The following is a 16,980-nucleotide window of genomic DNA, read 5'->3' on the forward strand; positions in this document are numbered from 1 at the left end:
TATGTTAAGATATAGAATACAATACAGAAATAAAATACAGAATAAAATACAGAAATACATCTATGAAGAAATTTATGAGTTGATGCAAGACTCTGAACCTTCTTTAAAAAGGTTTTTATTTTTTACTTTAGTACAATTTCATTGAAGCATCATGCTTCTCCTTGGATGTATTTTCAGAAAGTCAATAGAACCAATTCAGAGAAACTGTCTAAATAAAGCTTTTTTTCCTTCCTATTAAAACAAAAAGGAGTAATGGGGCTGAAAGTTGGAGAAAAATAGATAAGCAGCTCCTTTTATCAGCATACACAGATGAACTTTATTGTTTGATATCAATGTTAAGGTTAATAATTAAATTTTTAGCTTGAACACTGAAACAAAGAAATTAAAATCTCAGTCTCTACAGTAGCTAAGGAAGCAATTTATCTTAATTGAAATCACAGCATTTCATAACACTGTCATTTAAAAAAATTAAATAGACTACAAGCTTTTCCTACCAAAGTCATTTTAATTGAATAGGAGAGAAAGTTAACATATTAATGAAGCTTTGTTCAAATTGCAAATTATCATCTGAGTTTTAAATAATATAATTAATAATGGCATAATGATAATGGAAAAAGAATACATTTTGTAAAGTTTTATTATCAAAATTAGCAACAAAGAGACAATTGGGTTAAAACAGCATAAGGGATCATGAAATCGTACGGGAAAAAGACATCATACCAAAATTCACCCTTACCTGTAGAGCCAATAGACCATGTAATATTGAGGTTGAAGTTGTTTGATGCATTAATTGATATATCCAAATTTTTATTTGACTGCGTACAAAAAACAAGATACATTGAAGTTAACAAAATATATCAGAATGTATTTGAATATAGATCCAGTGCACAGAAACAAATATAGGCTTCCAATCATCTAGCATTTTTCAGTTAAAACAGACACACTAAATATACAGTCTTCCAAGACAAAGGCAATTGTCTCTTTTGCTTTGATAAGGATAAGTCACAAGTAAGAATATAACTTCACCAGTTATCTTTTCAGATTGCGAACCACATAGTGAAATAATTGTCTTTGCAAAACTAAAGAAAAAAAATGCACGGCATAAAATACATTTCGATTACAATTCATAAACGATCTTTTTCATCTACTAATAAACATTCCTTAACTGAAGGGTATGCTTCTTTAATTCATCTCAGAAAGATATTAGAACTTGTCATTCATGGAAACAATAATAAAATAAACCAGCCGATAAACTTTTGCAGTTGATCTGTGCTCGTTGATCTAGCATTTAGAAATTTTTCTCACCAAATGCACACGAATATTTTCAGTTTCCAAAAAGATTTGAAATATTTCTAATATCTTATAGGCACTTGACAGACTTTTCATTATGATAAAATATAATGGAAATCTCAATCACGACTCTTCAAAGCTTGTCTAAAGTTAATCATATTTTCTTACCTGCTCTGGATTTGCTATGAAGTTTATGGCAGTGTGATGGCGATCATCCTCTTGTAATAAGCTGAAGGTAAACTGGTAATCAATCAAAAGGCTGTCTGTGGGCAAAACAGGATGCAGAAATAAAATAGATTCAAGTGTGCATATATTAATAAAATGTTATGCAAGCACTTAGAAATTCACTGTTCACTTTTATTTTAAAAAGCACAGAGTAATCTAAAAGTCAGAAGTATTCATATGACATTTGTACTACAAATTTTTCCTTCAAACTATTAAAGAAACAGAGGCAAGAAACTGCCATGCTGTTTCTATCTGTTCCATTTCTGTCACTCAACAACAGTATCCCTCAATGGCCACCTCAAGTTGGCTTAAGTACAGAAGGGAGAAAGGACCCAAGCCATGCTTAACCCTTCCTGAAATGAGAATAAAATGATTGCAAACAGTTGGAAGACAGAGATTTTGAGCCAGCCCGCAGTGTTCCTGAAGATATAGGAATTAAATTACATCTTAGCTGGGTTATAGCTCTAGAAACAACTGTAAAGAAACTTTCTGGAGATGGGGGCTGCATTTGTCAGGGTGAAGCAGGTTTCCAGCACCTCCGTAATGCAAGAAAAAGACCCCATCAACAGGGATTACTGTTGCTGAAATTCACAGAGGGGTCATGGAGAATCCCAGAATACATTGTTCAGGGCAATCAGACAGTCAAGAATCACCAGAGCTCTCAGAGAGTTATTATATAAATATATTTATTATATAAATTGTATTGCAGTTTAATAATCCTTGTGCAACAGGAAGCAGAGGTGGGTAGGGCGGATCTTGAATGCTCTGAAGGGCCAGACATCTTCAGATCTAAGAGAACTCTTTGACCAATATGGCCCTGCAAAGATTGAAAGATTCCAGCTTTTCCTCTATTATGGCAAATAAGGAGGTGCCTTATAAGTGTAAATTTACATGATTCAAATTAGTATTTTCTATGTGTGAAAATATGATTAGACCAAAATTATCTTTGACACTAAACCCTAGTGAATAATTATGATGCCCTATTTTAATCCCTCGCTTGATAAGATTGTACTAACCACCAACACCACACTAGCAGAGCATTACAAATAATAATAAAATAGTGATCATAAAAACAAAATCAGTAAATACAAAGAGTGACAGATTAAGTCAAAAGCAGAATAAAGCAGTGTCAGCCTTTTGTTGGACTCAATAGTGTGCTTACTGCTGACAATCACCTTTTCTGCTGCAACACATCATCTGAAAACATACACTCTTGTATCCCATGGGAAGTCTGACACAGAAGGAGAAAAAAAGCTTACTGATCAATGAAGTGTGAATACAGCCCAATGTATTGTCCTAATAATTGAAGAAAATGCTAACTATTTTTTTCAGAGTATGGAAAGAAAATAAAAGAACTACATGAAAGGAATTACAGTCACCACATTTCAATTAATCAAATAAAAATAAATAAATTTTATCATCAAACAGATGCCTTAGACAATGAGTTTTGATTAGGTATTTGAAAGCTTATGACGGTAAAAGATGAATATATATTATTTTTTAAATAATCATTTATTGATACTACTCTACACTTCTATGACTATGCAAACAAAATTAAGAAAGCTTCAGTGACTTTATTAGTGACAATGTGACTTATCTATGTAGTAAGATTATTATTATTATACCTATTACACAGTAACAGGACAACAAAAGATAGGAAGTAGAGACTGATCCCTATTAAAGGGATTAATAAATCCCTTCATAATCACAACTAGTAAGGCCAAAGGCCTGCAATAATTTGTAAATATGTTAAAATCTGATTTGGTTAACCCGGGGATCCATGAAATACAAATAACTGCTTTAGCACAGATCTTTGCAAATTGTTGTAAATATATTGTGGACTAGCACCACAGCATGCACTTCCACAGAAATTCTGGCTACTACAAAGGCTACATGCAAGTAGGCCTTCAGGACATGGTATGATTGATTTTTCACAATATAGAGCAAATTTTTAAATGCCATAGTTTTCCTCTAAGCCTAGATTGTGCCCTCTCAGATATGCAGAATGTCAGCCAAAAACCAACAGTGATATATGTTTAAGACATCATAAGACAGAACCAAGATTAGAAACATGACTCCTGTCACCCAACCATTAAAAAAAAAAAAAGAAGCACTTAGGTTTAAAAACTTAAAAGTTACTTAATCTTAAAAAAAAAAATACATTTTTTTTCCTGTTTTTAAACAAATTAACTAACTAAAAGCAATAACAACAAAACACTCCCCTCTGTTTCACATGCTAAAAGCCAAGGAGTTAAGAACATATTTTTCAAAAACTGCAGGGAAGGCTCTTCCAATGATAAAAGATGTTAAACTAGAGAGATCGCCATAACTTTACCATCTGTAACCTCTCCCCCCCACCCCCCCCAACCCTTTTTTTTTTAGTCACTAAACAACTGAAATAATAAATCATGAAAAACAGAGTTGGTTATGCATAGCATCTTTTACACTCAAGATGTCCCAAAAAATTTTATGGAGCTATTGATTAGCAATCACTCCATAACTAGTATCAAAGACAGTTATATATCCCATGCAGTAGCCGTTATCTCCTTTGTACTACACAGACAACACCACTTGTGATTCTCAAAAAGAGTTCTAAGAGTAGATACACAGACCTTACTCTGTGATCCTTCAAAGGTGCCACAGCACCTTTCACTTATGGCATGCCAGCCTTATAAAGTGGGAAGAGATTTCCACTATTCAGAAAGAGCACATTTCTGAGTACTAATGAATACAAATTATGAAGTTTTTATTTCACAGAGACCTGCAACAAAGAGGGCAACAAATCATCAAACCTATCTTGGCCACAAAGTGGATGCTTGTGAAGCAGAACTATGTATCTCTTCACAGATTATTCAAATTCAGGGAAGATACCTGGAATGTACAAGACTTGAACATGACAAAGAGCACTGCCTATTGCAGTTGCATGACTCAACAGTGCAAATGAAAGAGATGATACTACGAAAACACTCCTTTACATCTTTCTGAGGACTGCAAAAGTATGCTGAAGAAGTTTCTTTTTCCTCACAGCTTGGAGAAAGGTTTATTTTCATAGTGAGGATTCTTCTGGTTAGCCAAAACTTTGAGGAAGATTTGCCTGGATCTATTCCTTCAATCAAACATCCCACATACCTGTATGGCTCTAAAGCTAGATTTTATTAGAGTAGAAATTGGAAGAACTAATTTAAGCGGAAATTCAAAGTGAGAGTAGAAATTAAAAGGGACCGTAAAGAAGTCACTCCTCTACCTATTGCATCTGCATCTTACTCTAATTCCTCCCTCTCCTCTAGGTTTCACCTTCTCCAGACAACGGGCAGAACAAACAACTTACATTTGCACTGCCAAGCCCCATCCTGAACATAAACCCTAATAAATAATCTATGTTAATGCTGTGTAAATGCACATAAACAAACTAAGCAGTTACTCAGTACATCACACCACGTTTCCCAATTCATAGTGCCATTCAGTCTAGACAGCTTATCTTGTAAATATATACAAAATTTAAAGTGAAATTTAATTGTATAAGTATGACTTGTTCTGAATAGTTAAATGTACAAATAACTAAATGGATAATAGCTGTTTATAGCACACTTAAATAGTTATGTAAAGTACATTCAGTACATACTGTTGACATACAGTTCCATGTATTTAATGTCAGGAATTTAGAGAAGCCTGAGATTTTACTCCATATATTTTTCTTTCTCCTGTAAACTTTGATCAAGCCGACCATAAGTATTTTTACCCTTTAGACAAACATGAGACATTTCATAAGTGTTTCTGTTTATAAAGACACACTCACATATAACAGATTGCTTCAATCAGGAAATAAATCTATCACAGCTACACAGAAATTAAGAAATCTCACTGCATTTACATTGTAGCACAGGATGAAAACAAAAGCACAATACAAATAGTAAGCACAATCACCTGCTATATAAGCAACACCTGATAAAAGCAATATAATAATTTTCATCTGGCTGATCTATATAAACAACAAGGTTCCAAGTCTTTTCATAATCCGATGAGCACTGAAAATAAAATAAACAAATGCAACCAACATTTCTGTAAGAGATAGAATTCAAAATATTATCAATGACCATTAAGTTTCAGAACTTAAACATACAAGTTAACAGAATGATTTCAGTGAATTATAGAAGAAAATGCTTGACTCTCCAGAAGTACAATTGATACACTATTTTGTTTTGATGGTGGTTTCATTTTTCCATAAGAAAAAATGAAGTTACATTTTTTAGTTTTTCTTAAGATATCTTTATTTTCACATATCTTTTTATATATGGATTTACACTTGATGATTTAAACAGAAATAAATTTTTAAAAATCTAGACAATGAATCCAACCTTTGTTCAAAACACATTTCTTCAATCTAGATTTAATTCTCAGCACGTTTTTAATTCACAAAGTGTTAACTAGCTATAATGATTTTCTAAAGACAGCAGGTAGTTAACTATGTTGACCACTGCATAGATTCTCCTCAGAACTATGGAAAAATGTTAATGACATTACAGAATGATTGTTGCATTCTTTTATTTTTAAAAAGGGAACAAAAAAGAATTTACCTGAACCACATCAACTTTCTAACAGTTACCTGTTTTTCTAAACAGCTCCAGTCTTTTGGAAATACTATACAGTAGACTGTTTCATTTTAGTTTTAGATTGTTTCAGTACAATGTTAATATCCAGCTTCTCTTTTTTTTTTTTTTTGCCATCAATATCCTTCATGCTTACATTTTCCCACTTAATATTTTTGAAGTAAAAATAAATAAAAATAATTGGTTTTTTTGAATGTATGTTCAGAGTTTCCCCACACCAATGGGTGAGAAAAAGTCACTGAGACATTATCACATAACAGAAGTAATCCCACCACTTCAAGCTGTAAAATGACTGTAAAATGCCTTGCATGTTTGGTCTGCAGTCCAGACCTTCACCTCAAATCTGATACAAGATACAGGTGACTCAAGTGCCAGGCAGAAAGAATTTAAACAGCCACATACTAGGGTATAACCCATAACTCCCCTGAACTTCAATGTCTAAATGTTCAGGAAATATTCCTGATGGAAAAGTTCTTGAGGACCTAGAAATCTCCTACACAAATGCATCGAGCCCACATCCCACCACCACATGCTGTATTTTGAATCTACAATCTTGAGTCAAAGGTTCTCAAGCAGCCAGCCCAGTACTCAGCTATGAAGCTCAGCTACTGCAGAGTTCAGCCACTACGGTGCTGCAGCATAACCTCCTCTTCAGAGATCTCACCATGTTGCACACTCCCTTCTTGTTGGTAGTATTAAAACCAGCTCTTCCCATTTTTGCCTAGCAGGTTGTGTGTCACTGTCATCTTAGTGTAGACAAGGGAGGAGCAGCAGCAAGACTCAAATCTCCAGGGAAAAAGGATTCAGTTTGCACACCCATGGAAAGAGACAAGAGGAAGTCAAATGACGCAGGCACTCAGCAGGCAGAGGGGAGTCTTACAGTCTAATTTCTGTTCCCAAGCCCACTCCTTCATTTTGTATTAAAAAATCCTTGAATAGATGAAGATTGAATAGATAAAATAGAAAAAGAATGTTGGGAGATAAGACCACAATACAATCCTGACATCAACGGTCAAATATAACAAGGACTTGTGGTTATTGAGCCTTTTCCTACCTCTATTTTGAAGTTTCCAAAGCCAGTTACTGCTTTCACAGTCAAAAGAAGTTATTAAAATCAATTCAAAATGTCAGTAATGAGCACATGTGAGAAGACAACAATAATTAGAAAAAGTCATTCAATTAAATGAGAAAATAAAATTTTAAAGCAATAGTATAATCCTAATATTGCTGTTAATTTTCAAGACAATGTTCTCTTTCCGAAAGCCATAACTTTCAACATGGCTAATATGGCTTAATATGGGAGTTTTATGCTCACATCCAAAAGGGAATGGGCCTATTCTGATACTCGAGCTTTTATGTTAAAAGAAAACTGTGTTTTCTAAAATGCCAGATTGTTTCCAAAAGAAGAAAGGCTGGACAGAAACATTTAGAGATTTTAGTGAAGTTTTACTTCACTATTTCTGAGTGCCACTAAAACCCTCTAAGAATATATAATTATGATATTATTTGAGAAAATGGATATGTGTAATGTAACTTAGTGATAAAGTTATGTACCAAAAGGTATGTTAAAGAGGAATATCAAGACTGTAAAATGAACCACTACAATCAAGGTTGCCTGTAAATTATTTTTGGGTGAGCGCTCACTTAATGGGCAGCTATTCAGCACTTTGTTCAATGCTCAGTACTCAGTGCTGGGCCCATGCCTCATTTACTACACACTACACAAACCCTCTTCTAAAGACCAAATTAATTTTTAATGTGGCTTTCTATAGTATTCATCACTATCATTTTCTAAGTTCTTCAGAAAAGTTAATGAATTTGTTATAACATTACTGTGAGATGAGCAGGCACTATTAGTCCCATTTTATAGGGCAGGAAATGAAACAAAAGAGACCAAGGACAAAAACATCTATTAATTGTGAGTTGCCAATCCAAAACACTTAGAGTTTAATTTTTCATAATATTTCAAATTATATAACACTACATATGATCATTCTTATTTTGCAGCTCCTTCCATCACTCACTGTGATTCTCTCAACTTTTGCAACATAATAGGAAAGGAACATACACATTCATCTACATGATCACTGATTTCTACCTCACAAACAGTTCCACTCTGTGTATCGTGGAGGGGAAGAGGAAAGAGTATATAGCCATGATATTAAAAATTGTATAATACTGCCCTACTAAAAAAGCAAGTCAAAAATCATCATGCTAATGACCTTTATTCTTCTACTTTACTGGCATCCACTGCCTATGTAGCATATTTCAGTACGGGAATTTTATTAAGTAACTTTAAGAATCAGGCTGGAGTAAATTCTAGGAAATTGCTTTTCTTTTTGAGTTGCTTCTCCCTTTCCCCAGGTCCTTCCAGTAAAGCATCCCAGTTCACTCCTGCCAGCAGGGAGGAAAGAATGAACCTGAGTTCCCAGCAAGGGAGCAAAATATATACAACTCAACACATTCATGGGTCCCATAACTTTCTATTTTCAGTATTTTGACCCCCAAAATTAAAGTTTTGGGAAAGTTCTAAGTCAAAAGTACTGCAGTACATAACATACAGCCATAGAGTGTGCTACCAGACCCACACATAACAAAGCCTAGTGCCTTTCAATGCAACTGTTTAATTCATTCCATTGTCCTTATCTGTCATTCTCTGCCTCATTTTCACTGTTATATTAAAATGTTGATGTCCAACATTGCTTCTCCATTGTGACAAAAAGTCATATTCTATAAATGTTGAGGGTCATTTGATTTTCACCTGATCAATGACTGATTTTCCATACTTTTTCCTGATAACTTATAATCACAATTAAAGCGTGCTGAAAAGCATGCTAAGGGACACCCAAAGCTGCCAGAGTGACCTTACTTCAGAGAGAATCCCTATAGAGAACTTGAAATTATGGTGGATAGATAGCCACTGAATTTGAAGTAAGAGATGATACACCTGTAAGAGTGGTAAGAGTGGTAGCCACGAAACATAAAATCAAAATGTTTACTAGCAAAGGATGGGTAACAAAAATATGTGAAACCTCTTCATTCACTAAATAAATGTCTGGCCTACTCACAACTATGTACACATTAATAAAAACTTTTAAGATCACAGTTAAGAAACTATATTTCAACCATTCATTCCCGCCAGTAACATTATTTCAATATCTTCTTTACAGTAAAAGGCAAACAGGCAATTACATGCCTGAGTTGGTACATTTTCATGATAATTTTGCATGACCAAATTACACTAATATTATGAAAAGAAACCCCATAAAATACTACTGTTCTATTTTTTATTTCTTGAAATCACCTTTAATGTTAGAGTTTGAACACTCCCCCAACCCACCATGACTGCAACATCACAGTCATTCTACCCACATTTTTCTATTTACGGAACTCTCTATTCATGGTGATTCTACAAGTTATACCCTAACCTCTTCATTGTACAAAATGTTTGCCTCTCTCCTGCTCTTCCAAAGTGACTGCTCTCTATTTTCACTGAGAGTTTGTTGAGAACAGTTCTATTTATATTCATCTTTGTCAGCAAAAATGTTGCTTTGGAAACCAAGTTCCATTATCAAATGCTATAAATCAAGTTCATTTGTGACCAAAATAAGTTCCACTTGTATTACATCAAAGTTAGGGGGTTACCACCAGACCTATTTTCAGTCAGGATAATTGTTTTGAACTTTCAGAGCAGCTGATTCATTCCATCATCTGTATTGAACAGTCATCCACTGCCTCATTTTCATTGTTATATTAAAATATGTTGGTGTCCAACATTGCTTGTCCATTGTGACAAAACAAAAAGTCATTTACTGTGAAGTCTTTACTATGAAATAGCAAAATTTGCATTTCTTGCTATACATGATGAGAGTGGAATGAGTTTTACAAACCTCTAGCAATTAGTATTCATATGCCTCTTTCCATGTAGAGAGATTGTGTGAGAATGAATTTCACAGAAGTTCAAAGTTTTAAAAAACATACAGCAACAACAAATCTGTGTTTCTTTTTAAAAAGATGAACTAGGCTAAAAAGCCTACAAAAAGACATAGGGACTACTGTCATAACCAGCAAATTGGGTAACTAAATATTATTTTAAACACAAATTGTTTCTCCTACAATATTTTTTTTTTTGGAAAGGCATAGTAAGCTGTCAATTTTGATCCTAACAGAGGGCCAGATACAGAAAAATCTGATCTGTGTTAATATTTTACTCAATTAAATGTTGCTAATAGTCTAGGCTCACTCTACCTTGACTAAAACTTTCTGAAGACAATAGATGTTTTTCTAAGACAGATATTCTCAACAAGGAGGATGAGTAATCCTTGATTCTCTACTGACTATAGAAAGACCTAGAAGGCTAATTAAGTCTGGACATAGATTTTAAAATGTAATTGTTGTAGGAGTAACTACATAGGTATGTAAATGTTATGGTAAGCAAGGAAAGACTTGTTACTGAAATCTAAAAGCTGAGGAACAGTTATAATTACCTTGGTTTCTTTAAGCATAGAGTTTAAAATGATCCATTTTTTTTTTAAACCGCAGACCACAGCTAGATCTCAATTTTTTCACACATCTTTCACCGAAGTCTTAACTGAAAAGATTACAGCAATTGATGGACGTTCTAGAAAACGCTGCAGACCCTTTAAAAGTTCTACACAGCACCATGGTCAACAAACAGAGTTTGGAAAGCAATGAACTAGAGAACTATGAACAAGGTATTACAAAAATAAGTAACAACAAAGAAAAGTAAGTGCATCAATTGACAGTTCTTTACAAAACAGTTTTAGGGAAAAGTTCTAGATTTCTCTAATTATGGCGTATTTTAAAGCCCATGGCACAGGTATTATGTCTAGTCAAAAATGTAAGTATTACTACTTGATAGTAAGGACTGCTCCGTAAATGATCTTTTGTTTTGTCACAATGGGCAATCTTTTTTATATCTTAATTCTTGCAATATTCTTGAAGTGTTATAAAAATGGGAGAGAGCAAAGTACAAAAAGAAAACCAAGAAAATATATCTCACATAAAAAGGGAAGACATTCCAACTTATTTCTATCTTAAATTTTCTTTGTGATCTAGATGCTTTGGATGCTTTAAAACATTTCCATTAATGTTATAATTAACATGAAAAATTACTTTGCAAAATATTAGCATCAATGATCTCTAACTTGAGTCTAATTTTTCTTTAGATACATAGTTCACACACATTGAAAAGGTCTCTGATTTGCTCTTCTGACAACTGAAATGGAACATCTATGAAAATACAAAATTAAATTATTTTTTAAGTTCGTTTTTTATTGCCAAAGAAGGACATTTTTTGTCAAGGTTATTTTAAGCCTTGCTCTTATTATGTTCAGTGTATTATATAATCCCTATAAACAAGGTACTTTGTTTCCTTTTAGAAATAAAGGTATTTTTATTTTTAAAATGAATCAATGCCCATAAAACTACTTCAGGCATGTCAAATATGCAAAAAAATACTTAAAGAATTGCGCATGCTTTTGTAAATGTACATGCCCAAGTTTTCATACAACTTCAGTACATATTTTCATACAATCACTTTTACTTGGATTATTAGCATAGTTTTTATCCTGGCTCTTCAAAAATTTAATGCAGACCTCAGCAATTAAAAAGTAACCTCTGGTTGATCAGGCATTACAAGGAGACAGAACATGTACTTTGCAAAATGGCTATAAATATACACAGATAAGCAGGTACTCCTTTAATATCTCAACATTTTCAAAATTTTTTCTCCATTTTTCTCATTATCTAGCTGAACTTTGCTTAAGAAGCCTTAAATCTACAGTCTCAAATGTCAGAACGTCCTCCACATTGCTCAACTCTACATGATTTGTACAAAACACACAATGTAAATTGAAGTTGAGATGTTTCAACTTTGCTGATATTCTTTGCTGTTTCTCAAACAATTTTAACGTGTTAGTTCCGAAGACTAAAATCCCTTACAGTAAATAAGGACTTTTTTTTTGCACTTTCTGCAAAATTGTAGTTTATACTGAACAGAAATGCATGTTGTATACCTCAATGTCCAGTCTCCTGTATTTTAACGTCACGAATTGCAACAAGTGTTTGTATTGTAAAAAATGCTATGCTAAAGCACCATATTTGCACAATGGACAGCAGAATACTTTTGCATTAGAACTTTGAAAAGAAGATGCAAGATAACACCTTTTCATTTAAAATAAGATCAGGTATACTTAAAGTAATATCTGCTGATTTAAATAATAAAATTCTTACTGCTTTTGGCTCATGCAAGGAATTGAGTGCCAATTCAGCAAAAAACATTGATGGAATATTAAAATTTCAATCATTTATAAATGAGATTACATAGCTGCAATCATCTAGTCTGCACAGCTTTTAAATAGGAAGAAATACCTCAACTCTTGTTAGAGAGTACAAGCTAACAAGAAGAAATCAACCCAGATTCTTTTCCTCGCTCCCTGCGAGTTTAGCTTGTAGGGTTGGCAATTAAGTACAAAAAATAATAAAATGTTTGCTTAAGCTAACCAAATGGAAATGATAGAAGGAGGGAAAATGGACCCTGAAATGCTGTTTTTTCTCAACCCCAAAGCAGTGACCTACTTTTCAGAGGAGATTTATTCTTTGCCTCAGAGAGGGAACCTTGGCCACTGTGGCAGGGCTCACCAACTCCTTTCTGAAATAACTTGCAATACTTAATTTCCACCTCAAACAACTGTCTGACATTAAAAGTAATATTGTATTTTCTTAGCACTATTTTTTTCTGTAAAACAGAAACTGGCTACAGCTGTGTTTTCATTAATTTATGACCCTTTTGGCCACAGAAAGTATTGCTAATCAAAATGAACCAATGGAATAAAACTCTTTTCATTTATTGTTTTGTCAGATGAGTAGCTTCATACAGAACGATTTCCATTTTTTTTCAAAGATATCAGATACTGACTTTTTAACACAGGTCTTCTAGGAACTGGATTACCATGCAAAAATGAACATCAAACTATAATGAATACTATGACAGACTGTTTGGTCTTGCTATTTGAAAACCACTGATCATGCATATCACTTACATGATTCTATCATGCTGAGCAATCCATTACAATGAACATGAGCGAAGTAACATATTTGCATGATGAAATTTTACAACATCTTCCTCATAGGAATTTATTTTTTTCTTTCCATTATCTAGTCTACTGTTCATTTTAATAACGACCTCTCTTCATCTTATCTTTCATTAGCCGTTCCTAAAGCCTAATTCCTAAAGTTCTAACACTTCAAAATCTGTCTAGCCTTATTTTCATAAAACTATATACGTGGTATTCATTTCTACTCAAGACTAGAATTCTGAAATCGTCACTTCATTGACAAAGAATAAAAAAGTGTGATTTTTGCCCTTTTAAGATTTTTCTGCTCACATTTTTCACAGATTGTTGTTTCTCCAAAATTATTCTAATGGCCGTGACACTCCCTTAAGGGAGTAACACAGTAGAGCGTATTCATTTACTCATAAAAGTAAATATAAAAGAACAAATCAAATATATATACATATTACTTTTCTACCAGTGTATCTTCATACTCCCTGACAGAGACATTTTTCAAATTTCTCTTAATGTCTTGTTTGCTATTGTTTCTATTTTGCTAATGTGTATTGCTGCATTTTGACCTCATGCAGTTTGCTCTTCCATTTTATGTCAGCATTACCATTTATATCAAGTGACTAGTAAATTACACTTTGTTGTCAATGGGTTATATTTCCAGGACGTATTTTGAAACAATATTTACAATTCAAGCTAAGAAAAAGTGACAAACTAATAATAAGGTCTCACAGATTACTTTACAATATGCTGAAATTGAGCTGAGTTAACCAGTCAAAGAGAAAGTCAAACTTGACGATGTCCATATTTTAACATAATATAAATTTTCTTAAAGTTGATAAAATCCAAGGTTTTACTGTTGTCTTGAAGCAGGAGTGACCCTCTATTTACATGATCAGAGCCTTTCACCCATATACCCTTTAATGACTTCACATTACTAATTCTAAAGCAGAAAATATTACTGAATATTCTCTTGATTTTTACAAATGTGTGCTAAGATTAGGTGGTTCAAGACTCAAGATATCTGAATAACATACCTAGTGATAAGAAGACAGTTGCATTAGGTGCTCAGCCTGTTATAATGAAAGACACTAAGCTATCCTTAACGGTTCATATTTGCCGGTGGTGAAAAATACTCAGCTGGCATAGACAAGTTACCACATCTTTCAAAGAACTCCCAAAGGATCTAACAGAACTTCTGCTACAAACCATAAACCCCTTTCCCGTTGAAGTCGGGTTTTCTTTTTGTTTTTCTTCCTATTTCGATTGCTTCAGGATTTTACTACAGATCTTACCTCTAAGTCCCTCTGATCAAGAATTCTCTTTTCCCTGGGAAGTCAGCACTGGAAGCAATTCAACTGTAAACCCATCACAAAGGTAAAAGAGCTGGTTTTCCCTTCACTGACAGAAGGTAAACTAAAGGAACACTGATGGATCCTTTCCTATTCCATTTGCTTCCTACAGCTTCAGGCTTGGGGACCTTTGGGGCCTCCCAGGTGTTTGAGCAGCGGCAGTCCCCATCTTTGTGGACATCTTAGGAAAAACAAATACAAACACAGCACACTGTAAGGATTCAAAAATACCCATCCCTGTGAATCCCAGGTCAATACAGAGACTGTGTAAAACATTGTGTATATGCAGATCTTTGCATCAGTTTCCTTCTGATTCAAAAAACCGTTTCATTCATGGGCTAGAGTCTCCTACAGTGAAAAGTATTTCTTCTGAATGAGTTCTCCAAGCCAGTCTCCCTCACAGATGTCCTGCCAAGTTTTTCAAAATTTAGATTTTTATTAATAATAGTGTTTCACATTATTACATATTAATTAATTGCAATAGTACTTATTATATTTACAATATAATAATATTAATTATAATATTTTAATATTATAGTACCCATGGAACACACAATTAGGTGATAAAGTCTAATTTGGAATTTTATTTGCATACCTTTCTGTTTATCTATTATTCTCTTCTGCTTAGGACTTAGAAAGATAGCTCATCCAGGGTAGTGGCCATCTTTATTTGACTAAAGGTAGTCTAAACAAACAGTGTTTCAAAACAAATAGTCACTACAGTAAAATGATCTACTTTATCAAACGTCATATAAATAGTACATGCAAGGAGATGCCAGCTAGTAAATGCACTGATGCATTAAAGCTATCAGAGAAAGAAAATAATCCTTATTTTAAAAATATAGCGTGATTTCTGAAACAGATAAACAAAGAAAATCCCCCATATATATATATATTTTTATATATTTAACATATACATATATATAAAAATGAAGGATTCACCTATTCACAGTAAAGTCTGCAGATGACTGGCGGCAATACTGTTTCTTTATCCTGACCAAAAAAACTACAAGCCAACCTAGAATTTGGCAAATGAGTATGCAGAGCCTGGGGTGAGATCATGATACTTTATTAGGAGCTTAAGAATCTTGGTGTGGTTATTGTTTTAATTCCCTGGAAGGAAACAATTTGTGTGGTTATTCTAGCTCAGGGCAAAGACTCTTTATCTGTTGTGTTGCTCTTTATATGTTCTCAGTCAGTAGGTTTGTTGAGAGTAATCTTTTCTCAAATTACCTAGAAACATCTGAGTTGAAGTAAAACGTTCCACAAGAATCTTGAAACACTAAGATTTCCTTTTAGATAGAACTTATTAAAGACAATGATAGGCATTATTGGTACTGTATTTATAAATAATAAAAATTGGCTCATTCTGTATCAAAGTCAATCAGTGCTAGGTATAATCAGTGGAATTAGTTATTTTAAGTCAAGCATGACAGCTTTACAATTGCAATATGTAGCTAGTTTAAATTAATGCTGTCCTAAAAGGAAATGTGAATTCTACAAATCAGTCGTGAAGAATCTAACTGCTGGTAGATATCAATTAAACTAAAACATACACATTTTCAGTAGCTAAAATTTATTGTTTCTGCCCTTCAAGTTTCAACATAATTTTTAAATGCCTGGAAAATCCCTGTTAAGAGTTTTAATAAAAGTGCTACTTGCTATTTATCTTCTAAAATACTCTCCTTGGAATGTTCTTGAGTTTAATCATTTTCTGTGTATAGCAAGTCTGCCATCTAGTGCTTTATGGCCACCTCTAGAAGATGTTTTATTTCAGGCTTTTTTTTTTAATTATTTTTTAATAAAGGATATCATGCTCTAAGTTCATGAATGTGTATACATGCATGTGCATATACACACACACTGCTTAAAAATCACATTTTGTCTTGCTGACAGGTTGCATTACATGTTTCAACAGCTACTCAGGTCTATTTGTATCTGTAGCATACAGCCATCTCATAATTGTGCTCACTGACTGTGAGAGCTACTCACAAACTAAGAGCAACCAGAGCTAAGTGTCATTCCAGATCTACCACCCACCTACCCCTAGAACAATTCTCTTCAGATGCTGCTTATGTCTGTGCTGTCAATCAACTCTTCTGTGAAGATGACGACCTAGTTTTCTCCCCTTCATTGTGCCAGATTATGGCAAAGCAGGTTGACCACATAGAAAATTTGGTGTAGCATTTAAAAAGGTTTCTTTCAAAAGTTTTGTTCCTTCCCCTCCTTTTTTTTTTTTTTTTAAATTACATTACAAATACCATCATTTTATAACTGCTATTGAAAATTGTCCTATACTAGAACTTTGATTATAAAGTCAGAAAAAAAAAATAAAGAAAAATAAGCAGATTCAAATAGTAATGACTGGGTCTGAAATGTATTTTGACAACATAAACAAGGATGTGTTATGTTACCCTT

The 16,980-nt window shown here is 33.5% G+C and overlaps 1 protein-coding gene across 4 annotated transcripts in view; it reads right to left on the reverse strand.

Moving 5' to 3' along the window:
* ATRNL1 (attractin like 1) overlaps positions 1 to 16,980 on the reverse strand; it is a 492,744-nt gene that overhangs the window by 286,705 nt on the left and 189,059 nt on the right. For all 4 annotated transcript variants that reach the window (XM_035547698.2, XM_050711915.1, XM_035547701.2 and 1 more), the window contains 2 exons: positions 1,459 to 1,553; positions 737 to 815 (listed from right to left, as the gene is read on the reverse strand). In XM_035547698.2, coding sequence (XP_035403591.1) covers positions 737 to 815; positions 1,459 to 1,553 — 174 coding nt within the window. The remainder of the gene's footprint in view (positions 1 to 736; positions 816 to 1,458; positions 1,554 to 16,980) is intronic.

This window comes from Cygnus atratus, chromosome 7 (genome assembly GCF_013377495.2).
Source record: "Cygnus atratus isolate AKBS03 ecotype Queensland, Australia chromosome 7, CAtr_DNAZoo_HiC_assembly, whole genome shotgun sequence".
In the NCBI taxonomy this organism is placed as follows: domain Eukaryota; kingdom Metazoa; phylum Chordata; class Aves; order Anseriformes; family Anatidae; genus Cygnus; species Cygnus atratus.